This window comes from Protopterus annectens, chromosome 3.part1 (genome assembly GCF_019279795.1).
Source record: "Protopterus annectens isolate FY-2018-M chromosome 3.part1, PAN1.0, whole genome shotgun sequence".
Lineage (NCBI taxonomy): Eukaryota > Metazoa > Chordata > Ceratodontiformes > Protopteridae > Protopterus > Protopterus annectens.
The window spans coordinates 1,000,728,800-1,000,748,248 of record NC_056732.1 but is presented as its reverse complement, the minus strand read 5'-3'; the positions used below and the strand labels follow the sequence as shown (position 1 = coordinate 1,000,748,248).

General features: G+C 37.6%; 1 protein-coding gene across 1 annotated transcript in view; it reads left to right on the top strand.

The window, feature by feature from the left end:
- Positions 1 to 19,449, top strand: part of PREX2 (phosphatidylinositol-3,4,5-trisphosphate dependent Rac exchange factor 2) — a 1,787,099-nt gene that overhangs the window by 956,448 nt on the left and 811,202 nt on the right. Inside the window, exon 21 of the mRNA XM_044066265.1 lies at positions 12,560 to 12,696. Within this exon, the coding sequence (XP_043922200.1) occupies positions 12,560 to 12,696 (137 nt within the window). The remainder of the gene's footprint in view (positions 1 to 12,559; positions 12,697 to 19,449) is intronic.

Here is a 19,449-nt window from a genome sequence, read left to right as displayed (position 1 = left end):
AGTGACCAAGCCTGAGTGGAAACTCTTAGAAATTGATTCTTGATAAGGATCTATTTTTCATGTAAAAGAAAAGCTGTTTGAACTGAGGTATCTAGTTGATATCCCAGGAACACAATCCTGTGTGAAGGGGTCAAGAAAGACTTTTGAAGTTCTGTTGGAATCCCAGCTTGTGTAAGAGATCCGTCACCCAAGAGAGAGAGAGAGAGCAAGACAGAGAAATTCCTGACACTTTGAAAAAGACTCTGCAAAAATAAGCAAATTTTTCTAATTATGGAAAAGTTTGGATACCCTGTAGCCTGAAATGAGCTGTAACTGGAGCTATACATTTTATGAGCATTCTTAGTGCAGCGGATAGTCTGAAGGGTAAGGCAGAGAACTGATAGTGTGATCCAGACACACAAAACCTTAAGAAATGTCTGAAGTGTGGATGAATAGGGATGTGATTATAAGCATCTTTTAAGTGTAGTTTTGCCAGGAAACTTTAAGGAAGAAGAGTTAACAGGTTGTGAAGTGACATCATCTTTAATTTGGGTACTATCACAAACAGGTTTAGAAAAGAAAGATCCAGAACTGGTCTCCAAGCATTTTCTTTCTTTCTTTGGCACTAGCAACATCCTTGAATAAAAACCATAGGAAGGAGGAACTGGTTCCATCACTCCTTTGATCAGCATGCAATGAAGAACCAGTGGAAACAGAGGAGTCTGATTTGAAGGAATGATCCCATGGAAAGCAGGAATTTCCTCCCACTGCTATCTGTAACCTTGATGAATGATTTTCAGAACCTGTTTGACTAAAACAATCAGCTACCAAAGAGAAAAATGGAGGTTCAGACTTTCTGAAAGAAGAAAAAGACCAGGGTGGAGTGGGGTCACAAGGTCTCTTCACTAGTCATTCAGACTTGCTGGGCTACTTTGGCTTTGGGAGGTTTGGGACTGCTTTTTGGAACTTTTTTGCCATTTTTCTTAAACGTCTTTTTACCTATAGTTTGTTTATTCTGTTTTTGCCAAAATTGGATGAGTAGATAGAAAATTATCAAAAAAAAAAAAAAAAAAAAAAAGGTATAAGCCCCCCCCCCCGGAATGAGGAGAGGGCAGGTGTTGAAAGGTGTTAGGCTGATAGATAGACAGAGAGATAGTATGACAGTGTTCAGTATGATTGTATGCAGATCATACAGGTGAGGTGCATGGACATAGCCATGAATTAGTGATAAAATCTTTGGAGATGACTTAAAAACATGGAAGGTTTTTAATGGAAATTTTTGGTCTGTTTCCTCAGACATTCCTGTCAAAAACGAGCAGAAAATGAAACATATGTCTTCTCCTGTTTCACTTGGTCTGAACAGCAGTAATTTATTAGGCTTAGCTCAGAGTCTAGTGCCGTCTTTTGACCCTTCCATTATAACTGTTTATGGTAAGAAAAAATGGCTTTCTCTTTTCCTGAAGAGATTCACGAGTTTGAACATGTGTGAGGATGTGAGGTGACAGATACATTTTTTTCTTCACAGATTTCTAATTCAGATTCTGAGGAGAGTGGTATCTGATTGTCCTTGTGAAAGATTCACTTTCCAGAATGAGTCATTTTTTAAGTAGAAAAACAGTGAGGTTTCTAAATTCCTTCAACTGGAATTTAAAAATGCAGCTAGATTATATAAAGTTCCTCAGTGCATTAAATTTCTGTACACTAATCCCAGACATGACCCAGATGGTACTGCTTTAGTAAACCCAGCTGCTGCTAAATATTTTGTTAATACTAATCCCTCCTCCTGACAAGGATGGGAACACTTTTCATTAGTTTGGGTTTTCTGCATCTTGATTTTTAGAATTCTCAGTTCTCAGGCTCATATACTGAAGCTTATCCGAACTAATTGTGAAAGTATGAGGAATATTTGGCATCAACTTGTTCGTCTGAGTAGAAGTTTGTTTTGTGTAATTTCTCTATTTCCCAAGTCACTACTCATTGTTTGAAATGTGCCCGTGATTCTGTGGATGCCATCTCTGGAACTGTTTTGAGGAGGTTTGCGTAGCTGCATTTTCAGAACCTCCCAGAGGATGTCAAGCATGAAATTTTGAATTCTCCCTCGGACAGAGATCTAGTTTTGGACTTTCTGCTGCAGAATTTATCAAAAAGTGTGGTTTGAGAGGAGAGCTGATACAGGAAATCTCTCAGATTTTCAGCCCTCCTTCTCCTAGTTTCTCAGCTATTCTTTCCTCTGTCTTTAGCAAAAAACAAAATAAACAGTGCCAGCAAAATGCTGGTGAACAAACATATAAAAGCAATGGCATGGAGATTTCAAAATAAAAGCAGGAAATCTGCAGATAAAGGACAGTCCAATAAGTCTGAATGACTACATGAAGGTTCCACCTGGCAGTCCCTTAATCCTCTCAAAAAGCCTGAATCTCCATTTCTGTCTTTGGGAACAAGTACTCCCAGACAAATGGGTTCGGATCTGTCAAGGCTGCAAATTGCAGTTGGATGATGTCCCTCCTTCTCAGGGGATTCTTCCTAATCCACCAAACCAAACTTTACTCTTTTTATCCTGTCTTACAGCACATGCTGTCTCAGAGGGTGATAGAAGCTATTCCTCCCGCTTCTGTTAGGAGAAGGTTTTTATTCAAGAGTGTTTTTGGTGCCAGTGAAAGAACATTCTTAGAGACCAATTCTGGACTTTTCCTTCCTGAACCAGCTTGTGAAAGTGTGCAAGTTCAAAATGCTATTACTTCACAACTTGTTATCCCTTCTTCCTCTTTTGAGTTACTTAGTGATCTTAAATTTAAAAGATGCATATCAATACATTTATATTAATTCAGATGTCAGGTGTTTCTTAAGGTTGTATGCATCTGGATTACATTACCAGTTCTCTGCCTTGCCCTTTCAGCTATCCACTTCTCCATGAGTATTCACAATGTGTCTAGCTTCTGTGATAGGCCAGTGCTGACTGCAGGGTATCCACATTTTCTCTTATTTTGATGACTTGCTTATCTTTGGAGAGTCTTTCTCAAAGTGTCGGGAATCTCTTGTGTAAGGGATCTCCTACACAGGCTGGCATTCCAAGATAGCATTCAGAAGTCTTTTCTGACAGGATTACTTTTCTGGGGTGCCTGCTAGACATCTCAGTACAAAGAGCTTTTCTTCCACATGGAAAAATAGATCTGTATTTATATATATTTCTCGGGTTTTCTACTCAGACTTCTGCCTCAACAAAGGATTTTTTTCAGGATTCTTGGTTTCATGGCATCTATGATTCTCATGATTCCCCTGGCAAGATATCTGAAATCTCTATGGTCCCAGTGTCAACACTATTAACTTTTCAAATTCCTAAATTAGGGTATGTTAAAAGGGAGATCATGTGGTGGGGGGATGTCTGAGATTTTGGTAGGGGTGCAGTGATAATGGGCATTAAAGTGCTGGGTTTGGAAATAGAAAAGACAGACCAAAACACCTCTTCAAGTGTTTACAGCCAATGTTAATGTGATGTCATACATAAAAAGTAAAGGGGAACCTGATCTTAACCCTTGTTCAGACTAGCCATGTTAACATGGGATAAAGCTTTACAGCACGGTCTTACTCTACAGGCCATACCTCTCAGCCTCTTAGAGCAATAAATCTGGACAAAGCCATGAATAAAATTGAAAATATTGTGGGAAGAAATAGCCAGGGAATTGTTATGGCTAGAATTGTATAGGCCCTAGGGCCAATAGCCTAGTACCAACCTATGAAACTATGAAAAAAGGCCCAAAAACAGGGACAGTTTTTAAATATTGCTCTTATAAACTTAGAAAGTTGACAGGCATCTTACATCCTATCAGAGCAAAATTGTGTGTCAGACAAGATAAGCGGAACCAGAAAAGACCCTTACAAATGGAAACTGAATCAGGTGTGGGGGGGTCCAAGATTTGATCCAACTGTGGGAACTCCTCACATAGATCTTTCTGTCTCCTCTCTAAGTAATCAACTGCTAATATTCTGTTTGAGAACACAGTGCAAGAAGGCCTGGAAGACAGATGCTTTTCTTTTTTCTTTTCTTTTCTTTTCCTTGAACAGGAAGATTCCTCTAAGCCTTTCCTCCCTCTCAACTGATTTCCAGGCTACTTGTGAAGATTCAGAAGGACTCCCCAAAGATCATTGTGGTGACTTGTTTCTAGCCAGGCAATGGTGGCTCTCCTTTCTTTTGGAAATGGCCAGGGGCAATTACCACAAGCTTCCTCACAGACTAAATTTACTCACATGGGATCAGAAGTGTTTGATATATCCCAACTCCAAGAAGCTGCAGTTGATTGACTGGATGATAGATGTACAGCAAGCAGGTGTTAATGGAGGTAAGAAAGCCTGCTACTAGAAAATTGTGTTAACACATGGAAATGTTTTTCCAGTTGCTGTGAACAAAAGAACAAGCGTCCATTCAAGAGCTAGTGTTTCTCTGGTTTTACAGTATTTGTGTGTTACTATCCAAAGGCCTATCTTACTTTTCAGTCGAGGTTCATTTGTTGGCCATTTTTGCATGTTTGCCCCAGATCCCCTTCTTTCAAGGCAGTCTCATGTTAAAGTGCTTTTTGAAAAGGGTTGTACAAATGAAGCCTCACAGTCTTCTGTATGCGATCTCAATTTTGTAGTAGTAAAATTAACTGTTGCTTCATTTGAACCAGCTCATCAGGCTGACTTGATATCCTTAACATGGAAAACAGTCTTACTCATTGCTCTGTATCTGAGTCGCAGGCTGTTATGATGGGTCAGTCTTTTCTCATTTTCTACAAAGATAGGGCTATTTTGAGAAGTGATCCCCCTTTTATGCCTAAAGTTGTATCAACGTTTACTGTAAGCCAGTCTATCCATCTCCATGTTGTCTTTCCAGAACCTAAAAATGATAGAGTATTTCATAACTTGGATGTTCACAGACAGAATAAAATTGTTCAGAACTTCTGATCAGTTGTTCATTTATTGCAAAGGTAAGAAGAATGGACAACTTGTGTATGTGTGTGTGTGTGTGTGTGTGCGTGTGTGCGTGTGTGCGCGCGTGTGTGTGTGTGTGCGTGCACGTGCGTGCGTGTGTGTGTGTGTGTGTGAGTGTGTGTGTGTGTGTGTGTGTGTGTCTGTGTGTGTGTGTGTGTGCGTGTGCGTGTGTGTGTGCTCATGTGCGTGTGTGCGTGTGTGCGTGTGTGTGTGTGTGTGTGTGTGTGTGTGTGTGTGTGTGTGTGTGTGTGTGTGTGTGTGTGTGTGTGTGTGTGTGTGTGTGTGTGTGTGTAGTGAATAATGGCATAGCACATATGTTTTGAGAATATGGACTGATTTACAGGACATAGGTGGCCATTATGATCTCATTGTGAATCTGTTAATTTGATAGTTGATAAATTTGGCTGCACTGTATATCTGGAACAGAGACAAGGGCTAAATGTGGTAGGGAAGTGAAGTATGATGTTAATACTAACAGGTTAAGAAAAAAATGTTACAGAAAACATCTGAAAAGAATAAAATGTCCGTAAGGGAACTGGAGCAGAGGAAGATAAAAGGGAGAATAATAGACACTGTGGAATGTACTGAAAGAATTTCAGCTAGCGAGAGGATGAGAGAGAATGAAGCACAGAATTATTTATTTCCAGTTTGATGACCAGGGCAAAAGTATGGACATGGTAAAAAAACAGAGCATGTTAAGTATTATAATAGAAATGGGGCTGTGACGTTCACTTTTATTTACCATTTTGCTGACTATGTTAATATCGCTAGAACAGCATTGTCTTTTCAGAGGGAGAAACTGTGTGCATTTAATATTGGCTAAGGGAAATTTAGTCAGGGGCCCAAAACACACTTCTCACAAAGTAAACACTAAAAAAAAAAAAGTTGCCGTAGCAGAATGAGTGAATACTTTATTGTAACAACAAATGGTTAAACACTTTCATTGCTGAAAGTTAGGGAGTAGCCATCTTTATAAGCCATACTGTGACTTTTTTTTTTTAATTTTGCCAAGGCACTGGGGAACTTCATCTACTGTTTTCAGTAGGGAGAGCTGGAGAGCTCTTTCTTTTCTAAGTATGAAGAGGAAGACAATGGTTAAGTGATGGCTGACACCATTCAGTTGAGTGCCCAAATCAAATACAGTCAGCCTTATACACTGGATCATGGAATGCAGTACCTGCTGGATAGAGAGTCACCATTCTTTCTGGGAGTAGCTTGGAAGTTATGGTCTTGTCCTCTAATATGGATGATCCAGATCCTTCCAAGGAGGTAGCATTGTTCTGGTCAAAAGCAGTAGCACAATGCTTTTTGCTTGATGGAATTATTGCTGGGAGGTTGAGACTTTCCAGGGATACCCTGTAGTTGTTTAAGCATGGGAAGAGGGCAGCTCGATAACGCATTGCAGGTGCCTGGTATAGAGGAGTGGTAGGGTACTAACAGTCCTGTGAGAGGGTTTGGACTGAAGCAGAGTGGTAAGTGGAACAGATTTGTTTTTATCAGAATGCATCCTTTGATATGAATTATCCTAACATTGAACAATTAGACAGGTCTGCTTTTGGAGAGTAATAGAAATATTTACCTTTGGAATAAATATTTTTTCCAAGTGTTTGTTAAAAACAAAAACATAATGAGGTACAATTCTGAACTGATGAAGTCATAGATCAAGAACTCAGTCACGTTTTAAAGACTGTGTGCTGATATACATTCTGTACAGAGGCAAATGAAAAATTATAATGTCTGGACCAAGGCTTCAAAAGCAGGGAATTCTTTAAAGGTTTGTAACTCAAAACAGATTATTCTTGCAGGTATTATTAATATGAATGAGAAAAGAGCCACTGTTAATTATTTTGATAAATCTAAAATGTGTTTCTTTTGCAGGCCAGAGTCTCATCTTATCAATGATTGTGAAAAAATCTAAATTGCAATGTACTAGATGACATTCATTAAGACATTTATGGTTTTATTCTAATAAAGAGGGGAATGTAGGAGTTGAAGAAAATGTTTCTTTTGCAGTAGGATCAATGGACTGTTTTTCCTTCTACGGACACTATTTTTAACCTTCCTGTTCTTCAGTTGGGCATATCAAGTGAGTGTAATACTGATTCTGACAATAAGCTATTGGCTGGTGCTTCCTTTTCTGATAAAAAAAAGTGTTTTTATAATTCCATAACATCATGATAACTCTTCTGAAGTCTAGCTTAAAGTTCCTATTGCAAATCATTTGAATATTTATAAGATATATTAGGTGGTGAAGGTGAAGGTGTTACGAGATAGGGTCAGGTTTAGAAAAACAGACGTTATTATTGCATGATAAAGATGTTGCAAAAATACTAAGTTTAAGGTACTTTTTCTTACTATTAAAAGACCTGTGGGCAGGATTGGGAGATTTCCGATACATGAGAGGTACAGACAAATTCAGTCAGACATTATGTGTATGTTAGATGTATAATTTTTGGATACTTTAGAGGGCGCAATTTATGCCACTGTTGGAGAAGAGCCATTGTGTGGAGTTTTGGTGGGGATGAGTGCTCTGATTTTACTTTTTTGTTATACTGTGGGAGTGTTACAATTTTGGATATAATAGTTCTTCAGCCTGGTAGGTCACACATGGTACACTGCAGGACTAAAGGGAGTGTAGTGCATTTTCCTGCTTTGTATGTCCCGTCTTGTGCTCAAGAGAGGGACAGAGTATTTATGGAAATGATAATGTTTTGTGCCTCTAAAATGTAGTTTTGATTATAGACTTTAACTATCATATGACAGCACAAAAATTCTGATGGATCTTCAAAATTGTAAAGAACTGATAAAGACTTCAGTTTAGTATATATAGGGAAAGGACTTTACATTTAGACAATCTCAGTTCTGAAATGAAACTGAATTTGTTATTTTGTGAGAATGTTATGGGAGGTAGATAATGGATCTTATTTAAATTTTCTAATCACATGGCAATTTGGGTGTGTTTTGGAGTAGCAGTATCATTTGGAAGGGTAAAAGGTTGAAATGATTGACATGAATTTATGTGCATTTACAAGTATTGCAGGTGGAAGAGGGAAACTCTTTGTAGTGGTAGAGATATTAGGAGGTTTTATAATTCATGGTGGGTTCATTTTAATGTTAATTAGAAAAGATTATAAATGGACTTAGAAAAGATGTCATGAAGCAGAAAAAATAAATAAATAAATATATATATATATATATATATATATATATATATATATATATATATATGTATATATATGTATATATATATATATATATATATATATATATATGCATATAAAATTACTTGACTAGTGTTTTGAGGGATTAGGAAGTAGATTTTTAGCTTGTCTGTATCTAAACAAGAACATGTATAAACTCAACAAAGCCAGGAAAAAAATTGAACAGTGGGATGTGTGAACCTCAGGACATTAAGGGTATCTTTGGGAGCAGGCTACATGATGTTATGTAGGATGTTGCCAGTATTTTACAGGCATATTTTCTACTAAAGATATGCAATGTGGTAGTGAGCAGGTACTTCCTCAGTTTACATCAAACACGGAGAGAGCAGTAACTAGAGAGGGAATGGTTAGTGTAATCAAGAAACGTAATGATCAGACTGTACTTGGTTTTGATGAAACTGAGTTCGATTTTTATAAGCAGATGACAAATTACAGTGTTTTTTTTTTATAGTGATAAATTAATGGTTTGCATTGGGGTTGACAAATATATTTGTATGAGTATTATTAAGTTAGAGAGCGGAAAAAATTAATATAAGTTGCACAGTTGGAGGCCATTTATTTTATATAGTGCGGATTATAAAATTCTAATGAACTTTTCATAGCAAAGGTTAGATGGAGTGCTGTGGGAAGTTATGCATAGCAGAGTGTATAGCTTGAAAAATGGAAAATGTAAAGTTACGTTAATCTTGCTGATAGAGGATGTGAAGGATATTAGATGCCATGTTTAAAACTGTATGTTATATTAAGAATACATGTGATATTGTTGATCGTTGTTTGTTTTTAAGGGTGATTATGAAAATGCATGGATATAGCTCCCAATTGAGTGGATGATTGAGTGATAATGATGTCAGGCAAGGTTGCCCAGTTAGTAACATGTGTTTTTGTTCTTAGTCAGCTTAGTTTTGAGGTATGGAGTAACAATGATGTTGCTTATGGTATGGGTGTATTTCCTCTTTTTTACAGTTATGGCAATGATTTAGCTGTAAAGGTCAGAAATGGGGACTGATGTAGACCATGTTATGATCTTTGTAGATGGCATACATAAGGTGAGTTTGATTTTGGTAGTGGACAAGAATAAAAGATCTGGTGATATAGTTAACATATGACATATTTATTTTAGTATGTCTGAGTGGACAGTCTTAGGGGGGTTGCTTTGGTGGACAAAATGTGGTAGAAGCTCAGAGCTTTGTAATCCCAGAGGAGCTTAGCAGTATTGTGGCATGTTTAAGACCTTTTTTCCTGACTGCTGTGCATAAAAGGTTTGTTTTGGGCAAGTTGGATTATTTGGAGGGTATTTTTATGTTTCCCCAAGCAGCAGAAAGTGGGCAATTAGATTTAATTTTTGCTGTGGTTTTGGGCTCTGAACTGAACCTTGTTAAAGGAAGAGTTGTATTAGTAAGAAATAAAAGAAAAGGGAGGTCCAGGTTTATTGCATCCTATTGTTTATCTGGCATCTTTACATTTATTTTTGGGTCATGAAGGTTATGATGTAGTGTATTAAGCCCGGTGTTGTGGGTAAAGTATAGACAGTTTTTAGAAGAACTGTGAGGTAAGAAGAGGAAGAAACAGTAATACAAATGTCCAAGTTTTGAAGTTTATCGTAAAGGACGTATTGTTCCTCATGTCGTTCTTCTGGTCTGTTCCACATGTGATTATTAATGCTATAAACAAAGGGGATATTATCTGTAAAACACAATGTAAGGAATACAAATGCATAACTAGGCTAAATGTGAAACATTCAGCAGGTTTGAATTGAAACTTGCTCTTTAAAACCATTTCTGCAGTTGAGGGGTTTACATAACTGATCATGTGCCATGATACATTTATTTAAGGGTTACTGTGCAAGTTTTTAAACACTTGACAAAGCATTTTTTACACACTAAAGAATCTATTTAATTTATTTATTAAATATGTGCTGCTGTGAACTGTTGTTTTGTGTTTTTTATCATTCAGAAAGGTAATGAAATAAAACTGCAGTATAGGATGTTGGATGACACAAAGGAAATATTTTAGAAAAGTGATAGTTATCGAGGGAACTGAATAATAAACTAAACAGAGGTAGTAAGCAAAGGGATGAAGATATAGTGGTACTGCATAGTTATAGCAAGAGCGGTAATATAAGAACATTTTATAAAGGTATTTATTTTTATATTTTCATTTATTTCATTTTGTAAAGAAGAAGAATGGCAAAACATAGGATGGTGACAGCAACATTTAAGATGAATTGGGATATATCATTGTCTAGGAGACAACTGAGATGTATTATTGTCCAACAGTGAAGTAAGAGAATGCCTTCACTGTTCCCCAAGGGCCTACTATGAATTCACCTTTTTTGAAGCCGTTCAAGTATGTTATACAAACAAGAGACTTCTGTTTTTACCAAATAGCTGTTAGCTTGTGGAGACATGCGGCATAAGTATAGCCCTAGCTTCTCAAAGGTTGCATATGTTATGAGTTCAAAAATATGTTGGAGCTGGCTTTGGAGGTCTCTCAACCATTATCTATCACTTCAGTTAGTTATGCTTTAAAGAAAAAACATTTATGTTAAACTGATATCCTGCCCTGAGGTTGTGTGACCCCTGAGTAAGTTTTATTAAGTGAGAGGAGGCAAGGAGGTGTCAGAGCCCTCTGCAGTCCTGGTGTGGAGAGTTTATATCCCAGATCACTCAAGGCTTTATATTTTATGTTTTAATTTGTGAGTTTTCTCGGAAATGTTCTTCTGCTGAAATGTAAGTCTGTGGATTTTACTATAGTCCTGTCTGTATGGAACCACATGCAGTGTACTTATTCATCCATAAGGTACCAACGATGTCCTGTATCATAGTCTGAAGATCATACATTGCACATCAAGCTTTTTAGACTTTTTCTGGCAAGCAGTGCAAATCTACCCCAAGAAAACACTGATCAGAGTCACAGATACCCCATCAAGCTCCTTAGTACCTCTGAGTTTACTTGTCTTGCCCTGTGAGTTAATTCAGCTTATTCCCTAAACTATGACCAGTACAGATGTGTTCATCGACATGCCTTGAAGGCAAGGCAGAGGGCACTCCATATCATTTTTATTATTATTTTTTTACTCCTTGCAGCTGACCACCAGCTGCTCCATGGGCCTGTCTTCATCCAACATGTTTACTAAACCCTCCTTGCCACCCCTGGGACTGATTTTGACTCATTTTCTGAGCAAGTGAAGAGATCAAAACTTCCTGGGGGCCAGCATCACAGCAACTCTGAAGGAGTTATTCGGATTATGACCTGTTCTTGTCCCCATGTACACATACGCAACCTAAGAAGGTGTTGTGCAGTGGGTTCTCAACATACCATCCACACTTCTGCATGCAACTCAGCCAAAACCATAGCTGCCTGGTAGACAGCAACCCCATGTGTACACTGCCTCCAAAGAGATCACTAAGGTGGTTTGTGTTTGTATGTGCCTTTAGCTGCAAGGTACTCACGCCTATCTGTCCTGCCTGTTCTATTTTTTAACTATTATTATTATTATAGGTTCATAGGTTCATACTAGGCTATCTGCCCTAGGGCATTTATAAGCCTAGCCAGAGTGTGTTTGGCTTTCGCCACCCATTTTAAATTAATTTTGCTATGCGTTTTTTGAGGTTAGTATACTGTGCCTCTGTCTAACAGTGACACAGAAGTGATAGCCGGGGTAATAGTAGTAATAGTTGTAGTAGTGGCAGTAGTAGTGGTATGAGTAGTAGTAGTAGTAGTAGAAACAGCAGCAGTATTAGTAGCAGTAGAAGCAGCTGTAGTACTATTAGTACTAGTAGTAACAGCAGTACAATTAGTAGTAGTAGTACTAGGTAGCATCAATAGCAGCAGTAGTAGCAGTGGTAGTAGTAGTAGCAGTAGTACTATTAGTATAATAGTAGCAGTGGTAGCAGTAGTAGTACTATAAGTAGTAGTACTAGGAGAAGGAGGAGTAGCAGCAGCACTAGTAATAGTACCAGTAGTACTATTAGTAGTAATAGCAGTACTAGTAGTAGTATACTACTACTGTGTTACTAAAATTCCCATGAATGTAAGGAATGACTGCACAGAATGAACTTTGATAACACCAGGTAAGGTATCAGCTAATGTATAATTACTATCTGAAAAAGTCTGACACTTAAACTTAAATCCTTTAATTCTGGTGATCAGTTTTAAAAGTTGTGATGAATTCTTTGGTTGTACCAAATACAAGGTTCAGTAGTGTCATACTTACTTTGACAATCACGCACTTGCTTTCTTTGCCTGTACCTCAGCTGCAGGTTGACTCTTATTCATCAGTTGATTTTTACTGCACGGATACTAACGCATGACTAGAACATCTGGTTTGTTTAGTTAATTGCCCTTTGAGTAAGTGACTGAAGTAGATGACATTGTCCTTCCTTTTCCAGGAACTGTGGCTGCTTCCGCAGGTCTCCACCCTGGACAGTGCATTATTAAAGTGAATGGGATTAATGTCAGCAAAGAAAGCCATGCAAGTGTGATCGCTCATCTCACAGCTTGTCGAAAGTACAGGCGACCTATGCAGGTAGGTAGGACACGTACTGGTGCAAAATGGTACAAATAAAAAATGCAGAAAAACCTTTGTAAAAATGATTTTTTGTGTCTTAGGGTACTAGACGGATTGCATTAATTGTGTAATTTTATATTTAGACTATGCATGTATATGTTTGTTTTTATTTATTTCTTTATAGTTATACAGATGTTATCTTACACTCATGCTGTACAGTGCAACAAGGTTAGCAAGCTACCCTAGCTTACCAGTTTCTGTGTGGTGTCTGCATGATCCTCCCTGTGTCTTCTGTATTATTAATTTTTCAAGGTGCTGCAGGTTCCTCCCACATCCATGATATAAACCATAGGTAAGCTGGCAAATTGCTTGTAGTTGTGCATGCCCAGTGTATGTGGGTATGTGGAGGGGAGGCAAATTTGTTTCTTTGGTCTACATCCAGTGGGAGTCACAATAGTATCTGGCTTCCCTATGATCCTGAGTTGGATAAAGTTTGCATTAAAGAATGAATAAATGAATGACTGGATGATAGTCAATCGATCAATGTGTTAATCAAGCAATCAAAATCTATCAACCATTCAGTTTGTAGATTTGTTAACTGGAACATTTAAAATCAAGCAGTTGTCTGTTACTCATGTAAACCCTACATAATATAATTGTAACTGTTTATCACTGGCAATATCATGCAATCAACCTCATTGTCTGTACCCTTGATATGTAGCCCATTTAAGCATTAGCATCCATTGCTGATATCTGTACTAGTCTTATAATGCAGTTCCAAAAGAATAACAAGTACAATATTCCTGGCTAATAACAAGCACAATATTCCTGGCTAATAACAAGCACAATATTCCTGGCTAATAACAAGCACAATATTCCTGGCTAATAACAAGCACAATATTCCTGGCTAATAACGAGCACAATATTCCTGGCTAATAACAAGCACAATATTCCTGGCTAATAACAAGTACAATATTCCTGGCTAATAACAAGTACAATATTCCTGGCTAATAACAAGCACAATATTCCTGGCTAATAACAAGCACAATATTCCTGGCTAATAACAAGTACAATAATCCTGGCTAATAACAAGCACAATATTCCTGGTTAATAACAAGTACAATATTCCTGGCTAATAACAAGCACAATATTCCTGGCTAATAACAAGCACAATAATCCTGGATATTAACAAGCACAATAATCCTGGATATTAACAAGCACAACATTCCTGGCTAATAACAAGCACAATATTCCTTGCTAATAACAAGCACAGTATTCCTGGATATTAACAAGCACAATATTCCTGGCTACTAACAAGCACAATATTCCTGGATATTAACAAGCACAATATTCCTGGCTAATAACAAGCACAGTATTCTTGGCTAATAACAAGCACAGTATTCCTGGCTATTAACAAGCACAATATTCCTGGCTAATAACAAGCACAATGTTCCTGGGATAATAAAAAGCACAATATTCCTGGCTAATAACAAGCACAATATTCCTGTCTAATAACAAGCACAATATTCCTGACTAATTACAAGCACAGTATTCCTGGCTATTAACAAGCACAATATGCTTGGCTAATAGCAAGCACAATATTCCTGGCTAATAACAAGCACAATAACCCACTTCTGGGTGTGGGTAATGCTGGATTTACCCACGGTTGTCTTTGTTTGGCCACTCGGGCTTCGCCCTCGTGACCAAACCACACCAATCGTGGGTAAATCCAGCATTACCCACACCCAGGTGTGGGTTATTGCTATACTATTCCTGGGCTAATAACAAGCACAATATTCCTGGATAATAACAAGCACAACATTCCTGGCTATTAACAATCACAATATTCCTGGCTAATAACAAGCACAGTATTCCTGACTAATAACAAGCACGATATTCCTGGATAATTACAAGCACAATATTCCTGGCTAATAACAAACAGAGTATTCCTGGCCAATAACAAGCACAGTATTCCTAGCTAATAACAAGCACAATATTCCTGGCTAGAAGGGCTGTTTTTACATTCACACACTTTTTTTCTGGTTTTAATTATTACTCCATACTCACACATATCTGGAACTGCACTTTACAGGTATTAACATTGTCAGAAACTGTGTTAATGCAACAGCAAGATAGTGGGCTGTGCCCTTAATACTATGCAGTGGGTCAGAGTCTGACAATTGTGAAGCAGTAGTCTTTTTAAATGCATAAAACACATTTGTAATCTCCTATGTATCTTTTTTTTTTTTTTTATCAGTTTCTTTCTCTGTAACTGTTTTTGGACTCTGCTTCTCTCTCTCTCTCTCTCTCTCAGTCTCTTTGGAGATAAAAAAAGCAGATTATGAGGAAATATAAAGAAGCATCAAACATTTTCAGAACGAGACACGGGTTGGCGGGAAGGAATGATTTCATTGTCAGAGAGCTTCAAATTTTAATATGTATTCCTCATTCAAGTTGTTTATTTTTTTTTTTTGCTTTTTAATGAATGAAGTAAAGGAACTGTTTCAGCACTTTTAAACCTTTGCTTGTGAAAATAAGAGGTGATTTGTGAAAGTGATTTTGAAACTAAATTTGAACAGGTAATGCAAATATGAGATCTACATTTTGCAGCTGTCATATTAAAAGGCCTGTCCAGGAAGTGTTTGGCAAATCTTATTACATTTTCAGTGAGTTATAAATGATCATTCAAGAATACGTGTTATTTAGGTTATGATTCAGTATGTATAATCTTTTAAGCAGCTCATTGTTTACATCATTGTTCCGATGACATGCAGCTCGATACAGATATCCTGTGGGCATATGTTGTATTCCCCACCTGAAAAGAAAGGCATGCATTCGTCTTGTGCATAAACGAAATATTGCAGAAGTTTGGAAACTGTCACACTGTAAAACATGTGCAGATTTTCATTTTGCGCGCACACACACACACACGCACACACACACACACACACACACACACACACACACACACACACACACACGCACACACTTTCTATTTTGTCTGTTGTCTGTATTTCTATATTTATAGCTTATATACTGAACGTGAAATACTGCTCCTCTTTTAGTTAGTGTGCACAAGGATATTTCCTTTACAAATAAGTTATATGGTAAAAGCTGCGTTTCATTTACATGAGGAATGGTTCATATGTGAGACAGGTGATCCTGTCCCCCCCCCCCCAGAATAGATGCATTAAAATTAAAAGATGCAGTAGGTGCTTCATTTAGTTCATGTATGTCTGTTGTGGTCTTAAGAATGCATGCGTGCCTTAAAACAGAAATGTTCCCTATGGATGTCAATCTAAGCTGTTGAGTAAATGCAAGTGACAAGTAGTGTCCCCCAGGGCTTGGTTCTAAGAAGTCTCCATTTTGACCTTTACTTCTCATATCTCAAGCAGAGAGCCAAGACCAGCAGACAATTACAAACTGGGGATTATTTTTAAGTTACCCAAACCTTCCAGCATGAAGTCTCCCTAGTAAATGTTGGTGTAGTAGAATGGGTTTAAAAGTGTAGTGTTGTCATTTTTTAACAACTTTATTATATTATCACTTAAGGCATACATTAATAGAAAAGAAAAACTATATTATCATTTTCTTCATTTACACACACTGCACATTTCATATGTTTCTTTCTTTACAACAACTCTCATTTAGTCCAATATTACATCATTTGCTTACTTTCTTAAACCTCACTCCTCCCCCTCCTGCATATATTGTTCCACAAATTCCATTTATTTTTATGTCATTTGCTACTTTTTTCTAAAGTTCTGATTTCCAGCTTTATCTCCTACAATATTCAGTACTTCAAATACAGTTGCTTTAGATTTTAATTCCCATTTTCTAGTAATTGCTTTTTTTTGGTAGCCAATACAGTTAAACTTAATAAGGTCCTACTGTGCCTGACCAATTCATATCTTGTGTCCCATCTCAAAAGAATAATTTCCTTACTTGCAGCCATATGATTCCCCAATATTTTTTGACCGAGTATTCTGTAGGGGAAACATTTAAATCTGCTAGCTCATTGCTCTCCCAAAAAAAAAATGTTTTCAGTTACCTCTTTCTTCCCCATTATGCCCCCTGCATTTGCTATCTACCTGAGGAAAAATTCTTTGAAGTCTGCTCGGCGTATAAAAATATCTATCCAAACACTTCCAAGCAAAAATCGTAAAATTTCTGGACTTTGTTGCAAACTTGGAAGCTATACATATGTTCTTCCATTGCTCCCGTGTAAATTGCTTTTCCAGACTCTCTTCTCAATTTTTTCTAACCTCCTCTGACTGAGTCTTATATTTGTCATGCAATATTTTATGTATCCTACAAATTATCCCCTTGATAGACAACCCCTCCCCATATCATACTACTAAGACAACAAAGCACAATAAAAGCAAAATGTAGTCAAGGACCTAGGAACTTGGGTTGATAATTCCCTCTCTTTTAACCGTCATTTGACAATGTTTTCAGGAACTCCATTTATTTAGCACAGCTAATTGCCAAAGGAATATCTTCAAAACATAAAGATGTAATCATTCCCGTATACTCAGCATTGATCAAACCAATTACTGAGTACAGTGGCCCCTTTTGGATTCTTCTCACTAAATATCTCAAATCATTAAAAAGACTGTAAACATTCCTAAACAAAAGGCTCACAAGCCTAGATTCTATGAGTTATCAGGAGAGGCTGGAGGCTCTTTCCGTTTGATTAGTATCTTACAGATTTTGAGGAGAGATCTTAGCCTTGTGTTCCATGTCATTAGGCACCCAGTTGTCCTGGACTTCTTATATCCCTGCATACAAATGCAATGGCTGCAACAATAGTAGAAACAAGGACCGTAATCTTTACCAAGAAATAATTAAAACATGGTGGAGGGAAACATTTATAACCCAAAGCCTCCCAAATCTCTGGAATACACTTCATCTGCATGTCAAGCTGTATGACTCACCATTTGCCTTTAAACGTAACACAGATGACTGGATGGATGTTCACAAATTTACTATGAGATTGACTGATTTGGACCTTGTGGAAAAAGAAGGTGTGTCCTGATGGGGGTATTGGCAAGGTGTAAACAGTCATAAGACTCAAAGGGTTCAGAGAATTGATAAAATATATACTTAATAATGACATGATGTGACAATGTGAGGTATTGCCAGCTAGGCCAGGAGAAGTAGAGCAGTGGATGTGTAACATATACCAGCACAGCTAGCTGGAATTCTGTAAAGAATTTTATGTCATTTGTATATTAAATTTATTTGTATAGATGCTTGTGTTGAAAAATATATTTGTAAAGCTGCTTGTGCTAAAAATGTATCAACAGTGTGCCTTGCTGGGCAGAAAAGAAATGTACATGCATTATTGTAGCTGTTTAAATGTATATATTGTAACAGAGAATAATGGAAAAGAAGAGATTAATCTCAATCCACCTGACTTTGAGGAATAGTACAAAAATTAAATTACTGGGCCTAGGCCATAAGGATATTATCTCACAGTTTTGAATGAAGCCAGAGATGCAGTGTCTGTAAGAAGCATGGTTTGTTAGTCTCTGTAGGAAGAGTAGATGTTTGTAATTGTTTTATTACTTCCAGAAGGTGCACCAGATCTGAGCAATGCTCTTGTGTGTGTATTACTGACATGTGGGTACTAAATCCTAGCAGTTTCAAGCAATTGGGGGGGGGGCACATGGGAACCAGAAATCAGATGACCAGATGTATGTGATATCATTCTTTGCAGAAACAATATTTCAATATTAGGTGAGACAGAAGTCTCAGACCACTTTGGGAAACGTGATATAGAAGGTTCACTTACCTACTTCATATTGCCTTGCTCTAGTAAGTGACCATAGAATAATAATTCTTTAGATCAGTCAGGAAAACATAGTGAGATTAGTTAAGTATTGTTTTTCTGTAACTGTGTGAATCCCTCCACCTGTGTTATTTTTAATATTTCCTGTGTCTGAAACTCTGGTGCTTATTGTAAATAGATAATTAGTATTGTCATGTTCTTTTATTATTTATTATTAAATATATTTAAACTTTTCATTGTGGCTGGTTCTTTAGAGAATAGTTTAACCTTTGTGAGTATTCATATCTGTTTAGTGACAATATGGCCACTCCTGAAAGCCTTACTGCATTGGTCAAACTACCATTCGTATTAATTTCAGTATAACTGGGTACCCTTCTAACAGCCTTAGAGTAGCCAGCTTGGGAGTTTCTGGTGGCAGAAGGAGGATAGCTAGTAAACCTGTGCCAGGCTTTCCCAGGGGTGTGTGTGTCTGTGTGTGTGTGTGTGTGTGTGTGTGTGTGTGTGTGTGTGTGTGTGTGTGTGTGTGTGTGTGTGTGTGTGTGTGCGCAAAGTGAATCTCAAAGAGTATGTGTGTCAGCTGCTTGAATGAGGGACACGAAGCAATGGTTGCACAGAGAGGGTGCTGGAGGACTTGGGTTGGACACTTGGCTGAGGACTTAACTCAACAGCTGTGCCAGTGGGGAGCCTTATTGGGAACCTGGGGAGAGACAGAGATAGCAACCCAGACCCCAGGCTGAGTGTGTTCCCTGTGTGCTCTTAAGGGAAATCGTGCTTGATATAGACAGGTCTGCATCTGGAAATACAGAATGTATCCGTTTGTATTCCAAGTGAATGTCTCTTTCCAGTGTCAGTGGTGAGGATTCAGGCTCCTTGATTACTGGCCCAATGTGGGGACATCACATATGCCATTTTAAAATTTTCCATCAGGTAGCACATAAGGAGTGCATAGGAGTTTATGATATAAATTATTTATTCAC